This window comes from Ranitomeya imitator, chromosome 5, assembly GCF_032444005.1.
Source record: "Ranitomeya imitator isolate aRanImi1 chromosome 5, aRanImi1.pri, whole genome shotgun sequence".
In the NCBI taxonomy this organism is placed as follows: domain Eukaryota; kingdom Metazoa; phylum Chordata; class Amphibia; order Anura; family Dendrobatidae; genus Ranitomeya; species Ranitomeya imitator.
This window is the reverse complement of record NC_091286.1, coordinates 23,790,657-23,811,891: the sequence shown is the minus strand read 5'-3', so window position 1 is coordinate 23,811,891 and position 21,235 is coordinate 23,790,657. Positions and strand designations below refer to the sequence as shown.

General features: G+C 44.7%; 1 protein-coding gene across 1 annotated transcript in view; it reads right to left on the bottom strand.

Annotated features, from left to right (window-relative positions):
• CNIH3 (cornichon family AMPA receptor auxiliary protein 3) overlaps positions 1-20,859 on the bottom strand; it is a 78,614-nt gene extending 57,755 nt beyond the window's left edge. The window contains exon 1 of the mRNA XM_069768424.1: positions 20,436-20,859. Coding sequence (XP_069624525.1) covers positions 20,436-20,516 — 81 coding nt within the window. The 5' untranslated portion in view covers positions 20,517-20,859. The remainder of the gene's footprint in view (positions 1-20,435) is intronic.
• Positions 20,860-21,235: the final 376 nt, after the last annotated feature.

Sequence of the window (21,235 nt, the reverse complement as noted above, 5' to 3'; positions counted from 1 at the left end):
CAGGCAGACCCCAGGATTGTGAGATCTCAGTAGATTCATGGGGGATGGTGGACACAGACAGTGTCTCAGGGCTTGTATAAGTATCCGGAGGGTGCCCTTAGGGAGAATCTGGAGCCTGTGTGTGTGGTCTGAAGGGACGCGGCATCCACCGTAAGTCCATGCTGGATGTGAGCTCTGTGTCTCTCCCAGTAATATAGGCTGGATGTGAAGACTGTGCATCTTGCCCAATAATTTAAGCTGGATGTGAGGTCTGGGTGTCTATTGAAGTAATATAAGCTAGATGTGAGACGTCACCGCTGTGCTCTGCTTTACGGCCGGCGCTCACAGTCAGTGCGGGAAGCTGACGGCGAGGGATGTGACAGACACCAGAATGTAAGTATGTACTTTTTTTTTTTTTTTCATTTACAATAGTAACCAGGGTAAACATCGGGTTACTAAGCGCGGCCCTGCGCTTAGTAACCCGATATTTACCCTGGTTACCAGTGAACACATCGCTGGGTCGGCGTCACACACGCCGATCCAGCGATGTCAGCGGGTGATCCAGCGACGAAATAAAGTTCTGGCCTTCTAGCTCCGACCAGCGATTTCACAGCAGGATCCTGATTGCAGTTGCGTGTCAAACACAACGATATCGCTATCCAGGACGCTGCAACGTCACGGATCGCTATCGTTGTAAAGTCGCTCAGTGTGAAGGTACCTTTAGTCTTCATGGTATTGTTTGGAGATCTCCCTGGTCTTCATGGTGTTGTTTGGAGATCTCCTTAGTCTTCATGGTATTGTTTGGAGATCTCCCTGGTCTTCATGGTGTTGTTTGGAGATCTCCTTAAGGTACCTTCACACATAACGATATTGTTAACGATATCGTTGCTATTTGTGACGTAGCAACGATATCGTTAAGGAAATCGTTATGTGTGACAGCGACCAACGATCAGGCCCCTGCTGGGAGATCGTTGGTCGCTGAACAAAGTCCAGAACTTTATTTCGTCGCTGGACTCCTGCTGACATCGCTGGATCGGCGTGTGTGACACCGATCCAGCGATGTCTTCACTGGTAACCAGGGTAAACATCGGGTAACTAAGCGCAGGGCCGCGCTTAGTAACCCGATGTTTACCCTGGTTACCATGCTAAAAGTAGAAAAAAACAAACACTACATACTTACCTACCGCTGTCTGTCCCCGGCGCTGTGCTCTGCTCTCCTCCTGCACTGGCTGTGAGCCGGAAAGCAGAGCGGTGACGTCACCGCTCTGCTTTCCGGCTCACAGACAGTACAGGAGGAGAGCAGAGAAGCAGAGCGCAGCGCTGGAGGACAGACAGCGGTAGGTAAGTATCTAGTGTTTGTTTTTTTTTACTTTTAGCATGGTATCCAGGGTAAACATCGGGTTACTAAGAGCGGCCCTGCGCTTAGTTACCCAATGTTTACCCTGGTTACCGGCATCGTTGGTCGCTGGAGAGCGGTCTGTGTGACAGCTCTCCAGCGACCAAACAGCGACGCTGCAGCGATCCGAATCGTTGTCGGTATCGCTGCAGCGTCGCTTAATGTGAAGGGGCCTTTAGTCTTCATGGTATTGTTTGGAGATGACCCTGGTCTTCATGGTGTTGTTTGGAGATCTCCTTAGTCTTCATGGTATTGTTTGGAGATCTCCCTGGTCTTCATGGTGTTGTTTGGAGATCTCATTGATCTTCATGGTGTGGTTTGGAGAACTTCCTATTCTTCATGGTGTTGATTGGAGATCTCCCTGGTCTTCATGGTGTTTGGAGATCTCCTTAGTCTTCATGGCATTGTTTGGAGGTCTCCCTGATCTTCATGGTGTTGTTTGGAGATCTGCAAGGTCTTCATGGTGTTGTTTGGAGATCTCCTTGGTCTTCATGGTGTTTAGTTAGTGGTGCCTCTTGTTAATGGTGTTGCAGCCTCTGTGGCCTTTCAGAAAAGGTAACGTGTATATACTGACAGACATGTGACACTTAGATTACACACAGGAGGACGTCCTGTCACTAAGCATGGGACTTATGAAGGGAATTGCTTGCACCAGAAATTTTTAGGGGCTTCATAGCTAAAAGGCGAATACATATGCACATGCCAATTTTTAGTTATTTGTTCCCATAAATTTAATTTTTACCTATATTTTTCTCACTTCACCACGACTATTTAGTGCTGATGTATCACACACAAATCAGATTACAAAAATATTAAAATATTAAAATAGCTAAAAAGCCTATGGGGGTAAATACTTTTGCAAGCCACTGTATGGTTGCTCTCCGATACATTATGCTATGCTTGTCTTACCTAATCGTCGGAGGCCATGGGGCTCTTACCTCCACTGATCAGACATTGATCATCTCTCTTTAGGACAGGTTCTCACTTTTCATTTTCCAGAAATGGCAGTCAATAGTCTGCTATGCTGCAGACTCACAGACTGTTATAAATTTACTGTCAATGGACAAGTGGGAAATTACAATAATATAACTTAATGTGGTTTTTATCCATTTGAGAAACTTGAAACTACAGGGACGGCCATGGTTGGCAAAATCGAATTTAAACTACAATTTTGGTCAGCACCCATTATAAGAAATAGGGGTCATATTCTAAACTGATCCTTTCTGGAATGACCTGAACAATATTGTGTCCATATGTCCATTTTCCCCAAGTACCGTAAGTAAAAAAAAAAATGTCAGCGTTCACATCAGTATAAGCCAAATGGACGAGCGCAGTTCTACAGATGAAGAAATTGTAGCTTCTCGTTACCATTAATGGTGGCAGAAAAGTTCACAAAAGTCAAGAAGTGTTCAGTTGGTGAAATCCTCCGCACAGTCCCACTAATCACAAATTATTAATCTGTGCGAGGATCGGGTGATTCTAAAAATATTCAAGAGAAGAAATCTGCAAATGAAATATCTCAAGGATATTGTGTCCTTCAAGAAAAAAAAATGATAGGGATAGTAAAAAAAATCTTAACATTTATGGGACCCCAAAACACTGTCAGCGTGGACCCGAGTGGTGGTCCAGAATAGTTGCCAAGAGTCGTAGAGGTGTGAATAATGCCTTTATTACCTGTTATAGTGAAAGGGTTAAGGCCAACATGAAGACGGTGGGGGACAAGTTCCAGAGTTTCAGACTCTAGGGCCTAGCATATTAAGGAAAATGATATCCCTGGTGGTCTTGAATAGATAAGGCGTTACTAGTAACATCCCTGAGGTCTTGGGCAGTAAATGGGCTAATGTCTACATCTCTGGTGGACTGTGGCAGAGGTGGAGAATAAAATTTCAGCTTAATAGTCACACAAGTACTATTAGGTCAGGGGGATAGTGTGGTGTCAATACTTCATAGGATGTACTTCACAGTCTAACAATGGTATTGGCATAATCAGGAGGCTGTTAGTGAGCATAATGAACTTGTAAGGAACTCCCTAAACTTAGAGTCACAGTATAGCAGTGTAACCACCAAGCTCAGAGTCACAGTATAGCAGTGTAACCACCAAGCTCAGAGTCACAGTATAGCACTGTAACCACCAAGCTCAGAGTCACAGTATAGCACTGTAACCACCAATCTCAGAGTCACAGTATAGCACTGTAACCACCAATCTCAGAGTCACAGTATAGCACTGTAACCACCAAGCTCAGTGTCACAGTATAGCACTGTAACCACCCAGCTCAGAGTCACAGTATAGCACTGTAACCACCCAGCTCAGAGTCACAGTATAGCACTGTAACCACCAAGCTCAGAGTCACAGTATAGCAGTGTAACCACCAATCTCAGAGTCACAGTATAGCACTGTAACCACCAAGCTCAGAGTCACAGTATAGCAGTGTAACCAACAAGCTCAGAGTCACAGTAGAGCACTGTAACCACCAAGCTCAGAGTCACAGTATAGCACTGTAACTACCAAGCTCAGAGTCACAGTATAGCAGTGTAACCACCAAGCTCAGAGTCACAGTATAGCAGTGTAACCACCAAGCTCAGTGTCACAGTATAGCAATGTAACTACCAAGCTCAGAGTCACAGTATAGCACTGTAACCACCAAGCTCAGAGTCACAGTATAGCACTGTAACCACCAAGCTCAGAGTCACAGTATAGCTGTGTAACCACCAAGCTCAGTCACAGTATAGCAGTGTAACCACCAAGCTCAGAGGCACAGTATAGCACTGTAACCACCAAGCTCAGAGTCACAGTATAGCAGTGTAACCACCAAGCTCAGTGTCACTATAAAGCAGTGTAACCACCAAGCTCAGAGTCACAGTATAGCAGTGTAACCACCAAGCTCAGAGTCATAGTATAGCAGGGTAACCACCAAGCTCAGCGCCATGGTATAATAATGCAAACACCAAGCTCAGTGCCATAGTATAATAATGTAACCACCAGGCTCAGTGCCATGGTATACTAATGCAACCACCAAGCTCAGTGCCATAGTATAATAATGACACCACCAGGCTCAGTGCCATGGAATAATAATGTAACCACCAAGCTCAGTGCCTTGGTATAATAATGCAACCACCAAGATCAGTGCCATAGTATAATAATGTAACCACCAAGCTCAGTGCCATAGTATAATAATGTAACCACCAAGCTCAGCGCCATAGTATAATAATGTAACCACCAAGCTCAGTGCCATAGTATAGTAATGTAACCACCAAGCTCAGTGCCATAGTATAGTAATGTAACCACCAAGCTCAGTGCCATGGTACAATAATGTAACCACCAAGCTCAGTGTTCCATATTATAATAATGTAACCACCAAGCTCAGTGCCATAGTATAATAATGTAACCACCAAGCTCAGCGCCATAGTATAATAATGTAACCACCAAGCTCAGCGCCATCGTATAATAATGTAACCACCAAGCTCAGTGCCATAGTATAATAATGGAACCGCCAAGCTCAGTGCCATAGTATAATAATGTAGCCACCAAGCTCAGCGCCATAGTATAATAATGTAACCATCAAGCTCAGTGCCATAGTATAATAATGTAACCACCAAGCTCAGCGCCATAGTATAATAATGTAACCACCAAGCTCAGCACCATAGTATAATAATGTAACCACCAAGCTCAGCGCCATAGTATAATAATGTAACCACCAAGCTCAGCGCCATAGTATAATAATGTAACCACCAAGCTCAGTGCCATAGTATAATAATGTAACCACCAAGCTCAGTGCCTTGGTATAATAATGCAACCACCAAGATCAGTGCCATAGTATAATAATGTAACCACCAAGCTCAGTGCCATAGTATAATAATGTAACCACCAAGCTCAGCGCCATAGTATAATAATGTAACCACCAAGCTCAGTGCCATAGTATAGTAATGTAACCACCAAGCTCAGTGCCATGGTACAATAATGTAACCACCAAGCTCAGTGTTCCATATTATAATAATGTAACCACCAAGCTCAGCGCCATAGTATAATAATGTAACCACCAAGCTCAGCGCCATAGTATAATAATGTAACCACCAAGCTCAGTGCCATAGTATAATAATGTAACCACCAAGCTCAGTGCCATAGTATAATAATGTAGCCACCAAGCTCAGCGCCATAGTATAGTAATGTAACCACCAAGCTCAGTGCCATAGTATAATAATATAACCACCAAGCTCAGCGCCATAGTATAATAATGTAACCACCAAGCTCAGCGCCATAGTATAATAATGTAGCCACCAAGCTCAGTGCCATAGTATAATAATGTAACCATCAAGCTCAGTGCCATAGTATAATAATGTAACCATCAAGCTCAGTGCCATAGTATAATAATGTAACCATCAAGCTCAGTGCCATAGTATAATAATGTAACCATCAAGCTCAGTGCCATAGTATAATAATGTAACCATCAAGCTCAGTGCAATAGTATAATATTGTAACCACCAAGCTCAGCGCCATAGTATAATAATGTAGCCACCAAGCTCAGCGCCATGGTATAATGATGTAACCATCAAGTTCAAATTTCACATGGAATTGTGCAGATTTTGGCGAAATCCGAAAATGAACATCTGCAGCTTGTCAAATTCTCAATTTACACTGCACATTTCATTAATGGTCATGTACGAGGCCGCTACTGAGAAACTCAACAGGGGCATAAAATCCACGGCCCATCCCATCCGTGTAAAGATAATTTTTAGCTGAAAAAAAAAATACTTTTCTTTCTTAGGGGCTTATGAATTTTCACATAAAACTAAGAGCCAATTTCCAGGCTTAGGTCCTTGTTAAGTCTTACAATTAATTTATGAGAACATATTTACTCGTAAACGCTATATTCTGTTCCGCCTGACGGAACGTCTTGTACACATTACCGGGCACATCGTCGATATACCTCCCTGTCTGTCTGAGTCTATCAGCTCTGTGTTTGCTCTGCCCCGGGTCACATTACAGCGGAGACATAATCCTGTCTGGTCTCATCGAGATTTCTGCCTCTCATTGTCCCGTTCTCGCATCGAGCAAGCTGCTTGCCTACAAGACACGGCTATTTTTCCAACAAACAGTATGGGATACTTCTCTCCGTGCAAAATTAAATGTGTCTAACATCCAAGCTGCTCTTAGACGACAGAACATCTTTATTCACGGATAACCAGGTCTGTTGTAATCCCATAAAACGTACACGCATTATTTCCTTATAAAGAGCCACAGCTTTGGTTGTATTTTAGGTTTTGGCCACTGGGGGTGCTGTTGTGATAAAATAATTTTCACATGGTGCGTTACAGCATAGACATAAAGGGGCCACATCTGTCAATTAGAGATTAGTATACTGTATTTATGGACGTTTTTTGGCTGATTTTGACTCCAGATTGTCCAGAACTGATACATTGATGACCAATCCTAAGACCCCCAGCTTCTTCTCCATTCAGGGGGATACCCGATTCCGCAGCCACTGGATAGACACGGTGTACAAAGCCAGAACATTGTATAGGGGTCACTCTCAGGTCCTGGAACTCAGCTCCCATTGAAGTAAATTGGAGCTTAGCTGCAGTACCAAGAACAACCACTAGAATGGGCGTGGCGCTCAAGCAGAAGTCCAAAAAGAAGAGTTGAGGACCACACCCACTTGGCTATCAAAATAAAAATAACACTAGATTCAGGAAAGCAATAGCATGTACAACAGGTAGGAAAAAAATACATATTTGGGTCATCTTTAACCTCTTCATGCCAAGGCCAATTTCAGTTTTTGCATTTTTGTTTTTTTTTCTCACCTTCTTCAAAGAGATATAACTTTTTTTTATTTTTCTGTCCATATAGACAGATGAGGGTTATTGTACTTTTGAATGACATGATTAATTTCACCACATAATGTACTGGAAAATGGGAAAAAAGAATTCCAAGTGGGGAGAAATAGTGATTAAAACACAATACTGACATTGTTGTTTTCAAATTTGTTTTCATGGTGTACATTTTGTGGCAAAAATGACCTCACAATACGATTCCTCTTATCAGTACGATTACGGCGATACCAAGCACGTCCAGTTTTTATTATTATTTTTTTAGTTCTTTTTTTTTTTTTTATTATTATTATTTCAGTGATGAAAAAAAATCAGGTTTGCCAAAACCAATTTTTTGTGGGGTGTGTCGGCATTTTCCGAGATCCGTAACATTTTTATTTTTCAGTCGATAAAACTGTGTGATGGCTTTTTTTTTCTGGGACGAGAAGAAGTTTTCATTGATACCATTTTGGGACAGATACGATGTTTTGATCGCTTGTTACAGCATTTTTTTGTGGAATTGTAGCAACCAAAAACATTTGAGTTTGGTGTTTTTGAAATTTTTTTGTTTACCGTGTTTACCCATCAGGTTAATTACCGTATGTTTATATTTTGACAGATCGGACTTTTCTGAACACGGCGATACCACATATCTGTATTTTTTAATATCTATATTTTAATGGGGAAAAGGAGGGGTGATTTGAACTCTTATGTTTTTTTTATTTTTGTCATTTTTTTTAACTGTTTTTTTTTACTTTTCATTTGTACTGTTAGTCCCCTTAGGGGACTTGAAGCTGCGATCATTTGATCACTTGTACAGCGACGCCACAGCATTGCCGCCTATATAAAAATCAAAGTCTCATTTGAAGACAGGGTTTCGGAAATGACCAGAACAATGGGTCTTCAGTAGACCCCCGGCTGTCATAACAACCCATGGGTGCCCCGTTATCACGCAAAAATGCAAAATAATTTGTAGCCAAAGAAAACATAAAATTAAGTAGGACAAACCAAAGTCCCCAAAAGTGGACAATCCCTATTTTAGGAGTCACACAACAGCAGTTTTTTGGGGGACAATGTGCGGGAAATTTTCTGCTGTATATTCCGCAGTGAATCCTAGACATGGCAGACATCAGTGTAGTTTCACATCGCTTTACACTGACGCAACATGACAGCGGAATACAATGATACGAAATTATCCAGCAGTAGAAATACTTCTAAGAATCTCGCTCCCTGGTGAAAACTTGACTTCAATTATTCATCAAGAGCATCCAGAAACCATGAATGAAAGCGGCGGAAGTAACAGCTGGACGGTGGCGGGAGCTCAACACAGTCGTACACCGCGAGGAACGGAAACACAAAGCGTGAACTGGAGTAAACACAGCCATGAAAATTTCATGGCGTTATACAACGATACATTAACCAGCAAGCTGTCGCTTCATGTGCTTGCCCGAAAAGAAGCATTATCGTATGTTCTGGAATTAACATCCTGTGAGACAAACGTAAAGGCGACTGCTTTTTTTCCCTGGTGTAAATGCCGCTATTCTCCTGAATCTGGCAATGTTTTTCTTTTCCTTGGGAAGACTGATAGATCTGAATTACTTTGTTTCTCATTTATTCCAGAATTTCTTTGGATTGAGGCATGATATTTAGCTTTTGAGGTTCTTTTGGTCTACTTCACTTTGTCAGGCAGGCTCTACTTAAGTAATTTCTTGATTGAGAATAGGTGTGGCAGTAATCAGGCTAGGGAATTTGAACTCCGCTTCCCAAAGATTTGATACATCACAGTTAATTTATGCTGTAAGGGGGGGGGGAGCAATGACTTTTTTTTTTCTTTCACACAGGACACTGTAGGTTTGGATTTCTTTTCCCATTTATAATAAAGACCTTCATTTAAAAACTGCATTTTGAAGTGTATGGGAAAATAATGCAAAGCCCAACACAGGTACCACTGTAAAGACAGAGGAAAAGGCGCTGTCATTAGCAGAGCAAAAATGTCTTAATTTGTAAAAAAAAATAAGCAGTTATTCAACTGGGCGGGGTTTATTGGAGTGGGCGTGGTCTTCTATTAATTAATGCTAAAGTCATAAATTGGTGTAAATTTTGCCACACATCCATAACGGGCAGAGATTTCATTTTGTGATTTTAGTACAGTTTAAACTCGGCGAATCAAGTTTTTTTAATATTATGCAAGTATATGCAAATCATAGTGTGATCATGAGTCTCAAGACCCCATCTAAAGGTCCGGATTAATCCCGAGGAGCAGACTCTGACCGTCTCATCTCACACAGAAGTTATAGTAAAGTGCAGGCGCCGGCATGAAACTTTCTCACCGGGAGACAGATTAATCTTCTTGGCCCAGATACCGCACAGCGTCAGCAATTAGTTGGAAACGACATCCTAATATCCAGCCCCAGGACAGCCACGTTACCTGCACGTACAGAGACTTATTAATAGAAGAGTTCACCAAAATATCGGCCACCGGAGCGATCAAAAAGTGATCACGGGACCTCCAAAAAAATTCAGGATGATTCCGTTAATAAAAAATATTACAGGGAACTGTGCACAGAAATTCTGCATCATATACGGCACTTGGAAACATATCCTTAACCCCTTCACCCCGAGGGAGGTTTGCACATTAATGACCGGGCCAATTTTTACAATTCTGACCACTGTCCCTTTAAGTGGTTATAATTCTGGAACGCTTCAATGTGATTCTGAGACTATTTTTTTAATGACATATTGCACTTCATGATAGTGAAAACATTTCTCCGATATGACTTGCGTTTATTTGTGGGGGAAAAATGGAAATCGAATTTTGCAATTTTTGAACTTTGAATTTTCATGCCCTTAAATCACAGAGATATGTCACACAAAATAGTTAATAAATAGCATTTCCCACATGTCTACTTTACATCAGAACAATTTTGGAACCAAAATTTTTTTCTGTTAAAAAGTTATAAGGGTTAAAAGTTGACCAGCGAAACCCTGGTGTAGGCGCTCAGGGTAGAGCGCAGGATAAATGTGCGCTGAGCCGAACTGCGATCTTTGGGAGGCAGAATGAAAAAAAATCAACAGAATGTGAAGAATTGGTTTTATTTATTTTTTACGCCGTTCCTTGTGCAATATAGGTGATTATGCGACTTTATTTTTCAGGTTGGTGCTGTCACACACTAAAAGACGCTTTTTATTGCAAAAACTAGTTTTTACACCACCATATTTTGAGAGCTATAATTTTTACATATTTTGGCCCAACAGAGTCATGTGAGGGCTTGTTTTTTGCCGGACGAGTTGACGTTTTTACTGGCGTCATTTTTAAACACATGACATTTTGTGATCACTCTCTAGTCTGAGTTTTGGGAGGCAGAATGTACAAAAACCACCAATTCAGGAATTTTTTTTTTTGTGGGGGGGGGGGGGTAGGGGGTGGTTTATGTCATTCTGCGTGTGGTAAAATTGATAAGGTAGTTTTATTCTTTTTTTTATTTATTCTTTTTGTTTATTTTTATTTTTTTCATACAACTATTTATTTATAGATACAATATCTTTTGATTTTTTTTATTATTATTAGTTCGTTATTTTATTTTTTTTAGATTTTTATTTTACAATTATTAAAAAAAAAAGTTTACTTTTTTTTTTAACCTTTTTACTTTGTCCCAATATGGGATTATCATTTTTTGCAGCCTGATCGCTTGTATAGTATGGGGATGCATACTTTCTCGAAAAGTATAATGTTACAGGGTATATATACTAGATTCCTTGTTAGGGTGTTGATCCAGGGAACTAGTCTGATTGCGGAAGTCGGGAAGGAATTTTTTTCCCCAGTGTGGAGCTTACTCTTTGCCACATGGGGTTTTTTGCCTTCCTCTGGATCAACATGTTAGAGCATGTTAGGTTAGGCTATGGGCTGAACTAGATGGACTTCCTTCAACCTTAATAACTATGTTACTATGTTACAAAAACATGAACAGTCTATAATTATAAGGGTAGGTTAATTTGGTTAATTTTAACATTGAGAGATAGAATATCAAAAATAAAATCCAGAAAAATCACATTGTATAAATTATATAAATGTATTTGCATTTTGCAGTGAGAAATAAGTATTTGCCCTATGGCAAACAAGACCTAATACTTGGTGGAAAAACCCTTGTTGGCAAGCACAGCAGTCATACGTTTTTTGTAGTTGATGATGAGGTTTGCGCACATGTCAGGAGGAATTTTGGTCCATTCCTCTTTGCAGATCATTTCTAAATCATTAAGATTTTGAGACTGTCGCTTGGCAACTCGGAGCTTCAACTCCTTCCATAAGTTTTCTATGGGATTAAGGTCTGGAGACTGGCTAGGCCACTTCATGACCTTAATGTGCTTCTTTTTGAGCCTCTCCTTTGTTGCCTTGGCTGTATGTTTTGTGTCATTGTCTTGCTGGAAGACCCAGCCATGACCCATTTTTAATGTCCTGGCGGAGGAAAGGAGGTTGTCACTTAGGATTTTACTGTACATGGCTCAATTCATTCTCCTATTGATGCAGTGAAGTAGTCCTGTGTCCTTAGCAGAAAAACACCCCCGAAACCATAATATTTCTACCTCCATGCTTGACAGTGGGGATGGTGTTCTTTGGGTCATAGGCAGCATTTCTCTTCCTCCAAACACGGTGAGTTGCGTTAATGCCAAAGCCCTCAATTTTTGTCTCATCTGACCACAGCACCTTCTCCCAATCACTCACAGAATCATCCAGGTGTTCATTGGCAAACTTCAGACGGGCCTGCACATGTGCCATCTTGAGCAGGGGAACCTTGCGGGCACTGCAGGATATTAAACCTTTACGGCGTAATGTGTTACCAATGGTTTTCTTGGTGAATGTGGTCCCAGCTGCCTTGAGATCATTAACAAGTTCCCCTCGTGTAGTTTTAGGCTGATCGTTCACCTTCCTCATGATCAAGGATACCCCACGAGGTGAGATTTTACATGGTGCCCCGGATCGATGTCGATTGACACTCACTTTGCATTTCTTCCATTTTCTTACTATTGCACCAACATTTGTCTCCTTCTCACCCAGCATCTTACTTATGGTTTTGTAGCCCATTCCAGCTTTGTGCAGGTCTATGATCTTGTCCCTGACATCCTTATAAAGCTCTTTGGTCTTGCCCATGTTGTAGAGGTTAGAGTCTGACTGAGTCTGTGGACAGGAGTTTTTTTTATAAAGGTGACTATGTAAGACAGCTGTCTTTAATGCAGGTAACGAGTTGATTAGGAGCGTCTAACCGGTCTGTAGGAGCCAGAACTCTTAAAGGGGATCAAATACTTTTTACTCACTGCAAAATGTAAATACATATATATAATTTATACAATGTGATTTTCTGGATTTTATTTTTGATATTCTATCTCTGAATGTTAAAATTAACCCTTAAAATTATAGACTGTTCATGTCTTTGTAAGTGGGCAAACTTACAAAATCAGCAAGGGATCCAATACTTATTTCCCCCACTGTGCATTTATTTATTTATTTATTTATTTATTTATTTTTTAAAAGTCTCCATATCATTTTGGCATTTGAAAAAAGAAAAGAGAATACTATGGATTTAGGATGACTTCTTGGCAACCTGCCTCCTCAATAGCAGAACAGTAATATGCATATGTTAGATATCCAAAAGCTTTGAAGAAGACCTGTTGCTAGAAAAGTATATTTTTTTACCTAGTGTAAATGCCGCTGTTCTCCCAAATCCCACGTTTTTCTCTTGTTCCTGTGACTATATGACCCTCTGTATAAAATCTAATCCTTTTAGCCAAGTGGGTGTGGCAGAATACGCTTTTCTGTGGGTTTGATCTTGAAAACCACACCCATTTGCAAATAAAAACTAGAGGGAAGAACGGCGCAGAAACAGAAGAAAAACATTGCCGGATTCAGGAGGACAGCGGCATTTATGCCACGTTATTAAAAATGATAATAATTTAAATTTTTTTTAAAGACATAGTACTAATTAAATATATAAAAGAGTTGCCCTAAGTGGCTTCTAGCCCCGTTGAGCAGAAAAAAAAAAAATGTACAAAATTCTTGAATGAATACTGTAAGCCAGGTATAAACATGCGACATTTATGAGAAATTCAACATCAGAAATAAGTATAAGTAAATGCAAACTATCCTGTATACGTGGATTGCACGTTTGCACTATTTTAGGTCCTGTCCACCATTGAAAAATTGGTAACAAAGTAAAAAGAACGTGCACACAACGCCGCAGTGCCAGCAGTGAAAAAAAAATAGAAAAGGCTTTTAAAACAAGAATAAAATGTCATCAGAAGCCATGGGTGGTCCCAGTTAAGACCAGAAGTCCATAAAATCTTTTAACTCTTTCACACCCACACGAAAAATACTCTCCAGAAGAATTCATAAGTAGCGCCAAAAATTACAGAGGTCATATTTCAATATGATTAACTGCAAAGATTTCTGCTAATGTGAATTGTTTGGTGAGATTCTACAGAAATGTGAGAAAGTGAAGAATCAGAGCTGTCAGAATCCTCAAACGTGATACATTGTATCGGTACAAGATATATAATAACCCGCTACATTGTAACGGATAACCAGCGGTGGTACTAGAACTCCCAGCATAGCCAAGCTTTTTATTCTTCCTTGGATTGCAATACTGCCTGCTGCCCTACATTGTATTATGATCTTTCCCATGGACGCCCTTCACCCTCTGTGCCCCCATGCCTGGTACCCACACGTCAAACGACAGATTAGTGACAACGCAGAAAGACATAGAATAGAGGAGGAAAGTAGAAATAATGTGTAATCACAGGGAGCACAAGAATGTGCCTTCATAAATCCTACTGGTAATCAGAATTCATGGAACCACAAGTCTTAGAATGTCTTGTAACACACAAACAGATCCACTAACTCCTGATTGCTCCTTCTGTCCCCTACTCCTAACTTTTGGGCTCTACTTCTACCCTTACCCATGGTATACCCTATCCAGGACAGACCAGCCACCCTCCATGGCACATGACTCCTGGATGACAAGCCCTGAGTACCAGACATGAACCCCGGATACACTGACACCATGCAAACGGGTATATTCCTGCCACCCTAGACTCCACTGCTCGCATAGCTCCTGGACGTGCCCCTGCCATGCTCTGTGCCACCATTCACATTATTCCTGGATGTGCCCCTGCCATCCTCTGTGCTATCATTCCTGGATGTGCCCCTGCCATCCTCTGTGCCACCATTCATATTATTCCTGGATGTGCCCCTGCCATCCTCTGTGCCACCATTCACATTATCCCTGGATGTGCCCCTGCCATCCTCTGTGCCACCATTCACATTATCTCCAGATGTGCCCCTGCCATCCTCTGTGCCACCATTCACATTATTCCTGGATGTGCCCCTGCCATCCTCTGTGCCACCATTCACATTATTCCTGGATGTGCCCCTGCCATCCTCTGTGCCACCATTCACATTATTCCTGGATGTGCCCCTGCCATCCCCTGTGCCACCATTCCTGGATGTGCCCCTGCCATCCCCTGTGCCACCATTCCTGGATGTGTCCCTGCCATCCTCTGTGCCATCATTCCTGGATGTGCCCCTGCCATCCTCTGTGCCACCATTCACATTATCCCCGGATGTGCCCCTGCCATCCTCTGTGCCATCATTCCTGGATGTGCCCCTGCCATCCTCTGTACCACCATTCACATTATCCCTGGATATGCCCCTGCCATCCTCTGTGCCACCATTCACATTATCCCTGGATGTGCCCCTGCCATCCCCTGTGCCATCGCTCACATTATCCCTGGATATGCCCCTGCCATCCTCTGTGCCACCATTCACATTATTCCTGGATGTGCCCCTGCCATCCGCTGTGCCAGCATTCACATTATCCCTGGATGTGCCCCTGCCATCCTCTGTGCCATCATTCCTGGATGTGTCCCTGCCATCCTCTGTGCCATCATTCCTGGATGTGCCCCTGCCATCCTCTGTGCCACCATTCACATTATCCCCGGATGTGCCCCTGCCATCCTCTGTGCCATCATTCCTGGATGTGCCCCTGCCATCCTCTGTGCCATCATTCCTGGATGTGCCCCTGCCATCCTCTGTGCCACCATTCACATTATTCGTGGATGTGCCCCTGCCATCCTCTGTGCCACCATTCACATTATTCCTGGATGTGCCCCTGCCATCCTCTGTGCCATTACTCACATTATCCCTGGATATGCCCCTGTCATCCTCTGTGCCACCATTGACATTATTCCTGGATGTGCCCCTGCCATCCTCTGTGCCATTACTCACATTATCCCTGGATGTGCCCCTGCCATCCTCTGTGCCATTACTCACATTATTCCTGGATGTGCCCCTGCCATCCTCTGTGCCATTACTCACATTATTCCTGGATGTGCCCCTGCCATCCTCTGTGCCATTACTCACATAATACTTGGATGTGCCCCTGCCATCCTCTGTGCCATTACTCACATAATACTTGGATGTGCCCCTGCCATCCTCTGTGTCATTACTCACATTATACCTGGATGTGCCCCTGCCATCCTCTGTGCCATTACTCACATTATCCCTGGATGTGCCTCTGCCATCCTCTGTGCCATTACTCACATTATCCCTGGATGTGCCTCTGCCATCCTCTGTGCCATTACTCACATTATCCCTGGATGTGCCCCTGCCATTCTCTGTGCCATTACTCACATTATCCCTGGATGCGCCCCTGCCATCCTCTGTGCCATTACTCACATTATCCCTGGATATGCCCCTGCCATCCTCTGTGCCACCATTGACATTATTCCTGGATGTGCACCAGCCATCATCTGTGCCATTACTCACATTATCCCTGGATATGCCCCTGTCATCCTCTGTGCCACCATTGACATTATTCCTGGATGTGCCCCAGCCATCCTCTGTGCCATTACTCACATTATCCCTGGATGTGCCCCTGCCATCCTCTGTGCCATTACTCACATAATACTTGGATGTGCCCCTGCCATCCTCTGTGCCATTACTCACATAATACTTGGATGTGCCCCTGCCATCCTCTGTGTCATTACTCACATTATACCTGGATGTGCCCCTGCCATCCTCTGTGCCATTACTCACATTATCCCTGGATGTGCCTCTGCCATCCTCTGTGCCATTACTCACATTATCCCTGGATGTGCCCCTGCCATTCTCTGTGCCATTACTCACATTATCCCTGGATGCGCCCCTGCCATCCTCTGTGCCATTACTCACATTATCCCTGGATATGCCCCTGCCATCCTCTGTGCCACCATTGACATTATTCCTGGATGTGCACCAGCCATCCTCTGTGCCATTACTCACATTATCCCTGGATATGCCCCTGTCATCCTCTGTGCCACCATTGACATTATTCCTGGATGTGCCCCAGCCATCCTCTGTGCCATTACTCACATTATCCCTGGATGTGCCCCTGCCATCCTCTGTGCCATTACTCACATAATACTTGGATGTGCCCCTGCCATCCTCTGTGTCATTACTCACATTATACCTGGATGTGTCCCTGCCATCCTCTGTGCCATTACTCACATTATTCCTGGATGCGCCCCTGCCATCCTCTGTGCCATTACTCACATTATACCTGGATGTGCCCCTGCCATCCTCTGTGCCATTACTCACATTATCCCTGGATGTGCCCCTGCCATCCTCTGTGCCATTACTCACATTATCCCTGGATGTGCCCCTGCCATCCTGTGTGCCATTACTCACATAATACTTGGATGTGCCCCTGCCATCCTCTGTGCCACCATTCACATTATCCCCAGATGTGCCCCTGCCATCCTCTGTGCCACCATTCACATTATCCCTGGATGTGCCCCTGCCATCCTCTGTGCCATTACTCACATTATCCCTGGATGTGCCCCTGCCATCCTCTGTGCCATTACTCACATAATACTTGGATGTGCCCCTGCCATCCTCTGTGCCATTACTCACATAATACTTGGATGTGCCCCTGCCATCCTCTGTGTCATTACTCACATTATACCTGGATGTGCCCCTGCCATCCTCTGTGCCATTACTCACATTATCCCTGGATGTGCCCCTGCCATCCTCTGTGCCATTACTCACATTATCCCTGGATGTGCCCCTGCCATTCTCTGTGCCATTACTCACATTATCCCTGGATGCGCCCCTGCCATCCTCTGTGCCATTACTCACATTATCCCTGGATGTGCCCCTGCCATCCTCTGTGCCATTACTCACATAATACTTGGATGTGCCCCTGCCATCCTCTGTGTCATTACTCACATTATACCTGGATGTGCCCATGCCATCCTCTGTGCCATTACTCACATTATTTCTGGATGCGCCCCTGCCATCCTCTGTGCCATTACTCACATTATACCTGGATGTGCCCCTGCCATCCTCTGTGCCATTACTCACATTATCCCTGGATGTGCCCCTGCCATCCTCTGTGCCATTACTCACATTATCCCTGGATGTGCCCCTGCCATCCTGTGTGCCATTACTCACATAATACTTGGATGTGCCCGTGCCATCCTCTGTGCCACCATTCACATTATCCCCAGATGTGCCCCTGCCATCCTCTGTGCCACCATTCACATTATCCCTGGATGTGCCCCTGCCATCCTCTGTGCCATTACTCACATTATCCCTGGATGTGCCCCTGCCATCCTCTGTGCCATTACTCACATTATTCCTGGATGTGCCCCTGCCATCCTCTGTGCCATTACTCACATTATTCCTGGATGTGCCCCTGCCATCCTCTGTGCCACCATTCACATTATCCCCGGATGTGCCCCTGCCATCCTCTGTGCCAGCATTCACATTATTCCTGGATGTGCCCCTGCCATCCTCTGTGCCATTACTCACATTATTCCTGGATGTGCCCCTGCCATCCTCTGTGCCATTACTCACATTATCCCTGGATGTGCCCCTGCCATCCTGTGTGCCATTACTCACATAATACTTGGATGTGCCCCTGCCATCCTCTGTGCCACCATTCACATTATCCCCAGATGTGCCCCTGCCATCCTCTGTGCCACCATTCACATTATCCCTGGATGTGCCCCTGCCATCCTCTGTGCCATTACTCACATTATCCCTGGATGTGCCCCTGCCATCCTCTGTGCCATTACTCACATAATACTTGGATGTGCCCCTGCCATCCTCTGTGCCATTACTCACATAATACTTGGATGTGCCCCTGCCATCCTCTGTGTCATTACTCACATTATACCTGGATGTGCCCCTGCCATCCTCTGTGCCATTACTCACATTATCCCTGGATGTGCCCCTGCCATCCTCTGTGCCATTACTCACATTATCCCTGGATGTGCCCCTGCCATTCTCTGTGCCATTACTCACATTATCCCTGGATGCGCCCCTGCCATCCTCTGTGCCATTACTCACATTATCCCTGGATGTGCCCCTGCCATCCTCTGTGCCATTACTCACATAATACTTGGATGTGCCCCTGCCATCCTCTGTGTCATTACTCACATTATACCTGGATGTGCCCATGCCATCCTCTGTGCCATTACTCACATTATTCCTGGATGCGCCCCTGCCATCCTCTGTGCCATTACTCACATTATACCTGGATGTGCCCCTGCCATCCTCTGTGCCATTACTCACATTATCCCTGGATGTGCCCCTGCCATCCTCTGTGCCATTACTCACATTATCCCTGGATGTGCCCCTGCCATCCTGTGTGCCATTACTCACATAATACTTGGATGTGCCCCTGCCATCCTCTGTGCCACCATTCACATTATCCCCAGATGTGCCCCTGCCATCCTCTGTGCCACCATTCACATTATCCCTGGATGTGCCCCTGCCATCCTCTGTGCCATTACTCACATTATTCCTGGATGTGCCCCTGCCATCCTCTGTGCCATTACTCACATTATTCCTGGATGTGCCCCTGCCATCCTCTGTGCCATTACTCACATTATTCCTGGATGTGCCCCTGCCATCCTCTGTGCCACCATTCACATTATCCCCGGATGTGCCCCTGCCATCCTCTGTGCCACCATTCACATTATCCCCAGATGTGCCCCTGCCATCCTCTGTGCCACCATTCACATTATCCCTGGATGTGCCCCTGCCATCCTCTGTGCCATTACTCACATTATTCCTGGATGTGCCCCTGCCATCCTCTGTGCCATTACTCACATTATCCCCGGATGTGCCCCTGCCATCCTCTGTGCCATTACTCACATTATTCCTGGATGTGCCCCTGCCATCCTCTGTGCCATTACTCACATTATTCCTGGATATGCCCCTGCCATCCTCTGTGCCATTACTCACATTATCCCTGGATGCGCCCCTGCCATCCTCTGTGCCATTACTCACATTATCCCTGGATGTGCCCCTGCCATCCTCTGTGCCATTACTCACATTATTCCTGGATATGCCCCTGCCATCCTCTGTGCCATTACTCACATTATTCCTGGATGTGCCCCAGCCATCCTCTGTGCCATTACTCACATTATTCCTGGATGTGCCCCTGCCATCCTCTGTGCCCTATGGACATAATTCCTATATATACCAGCATCACCCTCTGTTTTCTGTAAGCAAATGATTTGGAGATGCCCTGCCACTCTCTGTGCCTCCAGAATATGCCCATACCACCCAATATACCACTATTTACCTAACTCCTGGATATGCCTCTGTGTCTTACTTATAACCCCTGGATCTGCCCCTGCCATCCTCTGTGCCATTACTCACATAATACTTGGATGTGCCCTTGCCATCCTCTGTGCCATTACTCACATTATTCCTGGATGTGCCCCTGCCATCCTGTGTGCCATTACTCACATAATACTTGGATGTGCCCCTGCCATCCTCTGTGCCATTACTCACATTATTCCTGGATGTGCCCCTGCCATCCTCTGTGCCATTACTCACATTATCCCTGGATGTGCCCCTGCCATCCTCTGTGCCCTATGGACATAATTCCTATATATACCAGCATCACCCTCTGTTTTCTGTAAGCAAATGATTTGGAGATGCCCTGCCACTCCCTGTGCCTCCAGAATATGCCCATACCACCCAATATACCACTATTGACCTAACTCCTGGATATGCCTCTGTGTCTCACTTATAACCCCTGGATCTGCCCCTGTCACTTCTGTGCCCATATACCCAGAATTCCTGAATAGAATGGTACTACCCACTGTGCCCCCATATACATAATTCCTATATTTGCCCCTGCTACTTTCTGTGCCCCAACGTGCATAGCCCCTTGCCATGCCCCTGCCAGCCCCCATGCCCATTACTTACATGCCAAATTGCAAAGAAGATGAGAGCAGCGCAGAGGACCAGGGACAACATGTAGCAGAAGGCAGCGAAAGTAAATGCCATGGTGCCCCCAGAAGAGAAGAAGGATCAGGGCTCAGTCCATGCAGCCAGGACCCCAGGAAAGTGTCCTCCAGCCTCCAGGTCCCTGCGCAGGGCATCAGCCTCCTCCAGGGTATGACTCCAGCACTGCAGTCCTCAGAGTGACAAATGCTGCCCTGCACATGGGCACAAAGCTGGGCACAGACCTGCCCACTGTCAGCAACACTGTGCCAGGCTGCAGCCTCTGCCATGCATTCCCCCGGCACACAGGACACTTGTGGAGAGCAAGAAATGTGCTGCCAGGGGAGGAGGAGGAAGGATGAGGAAGACTGAAGGAGGTGCTGCTGCCAGGCAACTTAGTCCATGTGCTGCTGATGTGCCTGGTGCATGGAGGATGTGTGATCTCAGCCCAGCAATGCCCCCAATAGGCAGGATCTGGACCCACTGGGCATCAGCTCTACAGGGAGCAGCAGACCCTGACACATTGTAACAAAGCCTGGAGCCTAGAGGTGATGGATACAGTGTAACATACCAGGAGGCAGCTGCATAGGGGCGCAGAAGAAAATGGGGCTCCCACTGCTGGGGGGCAAATGGCAACGCTTTATGGCCGAGGACTTACACAGAAGATTAATGCGAAAGTATCTTCCTAACGAACCCCTGCAAGATATCAAGGTGTGGGGGGCAAGAATAGACCCCCTGATGTAGCCCAAACCTGTCCAGACAACTGTCCTCATCGACTCATG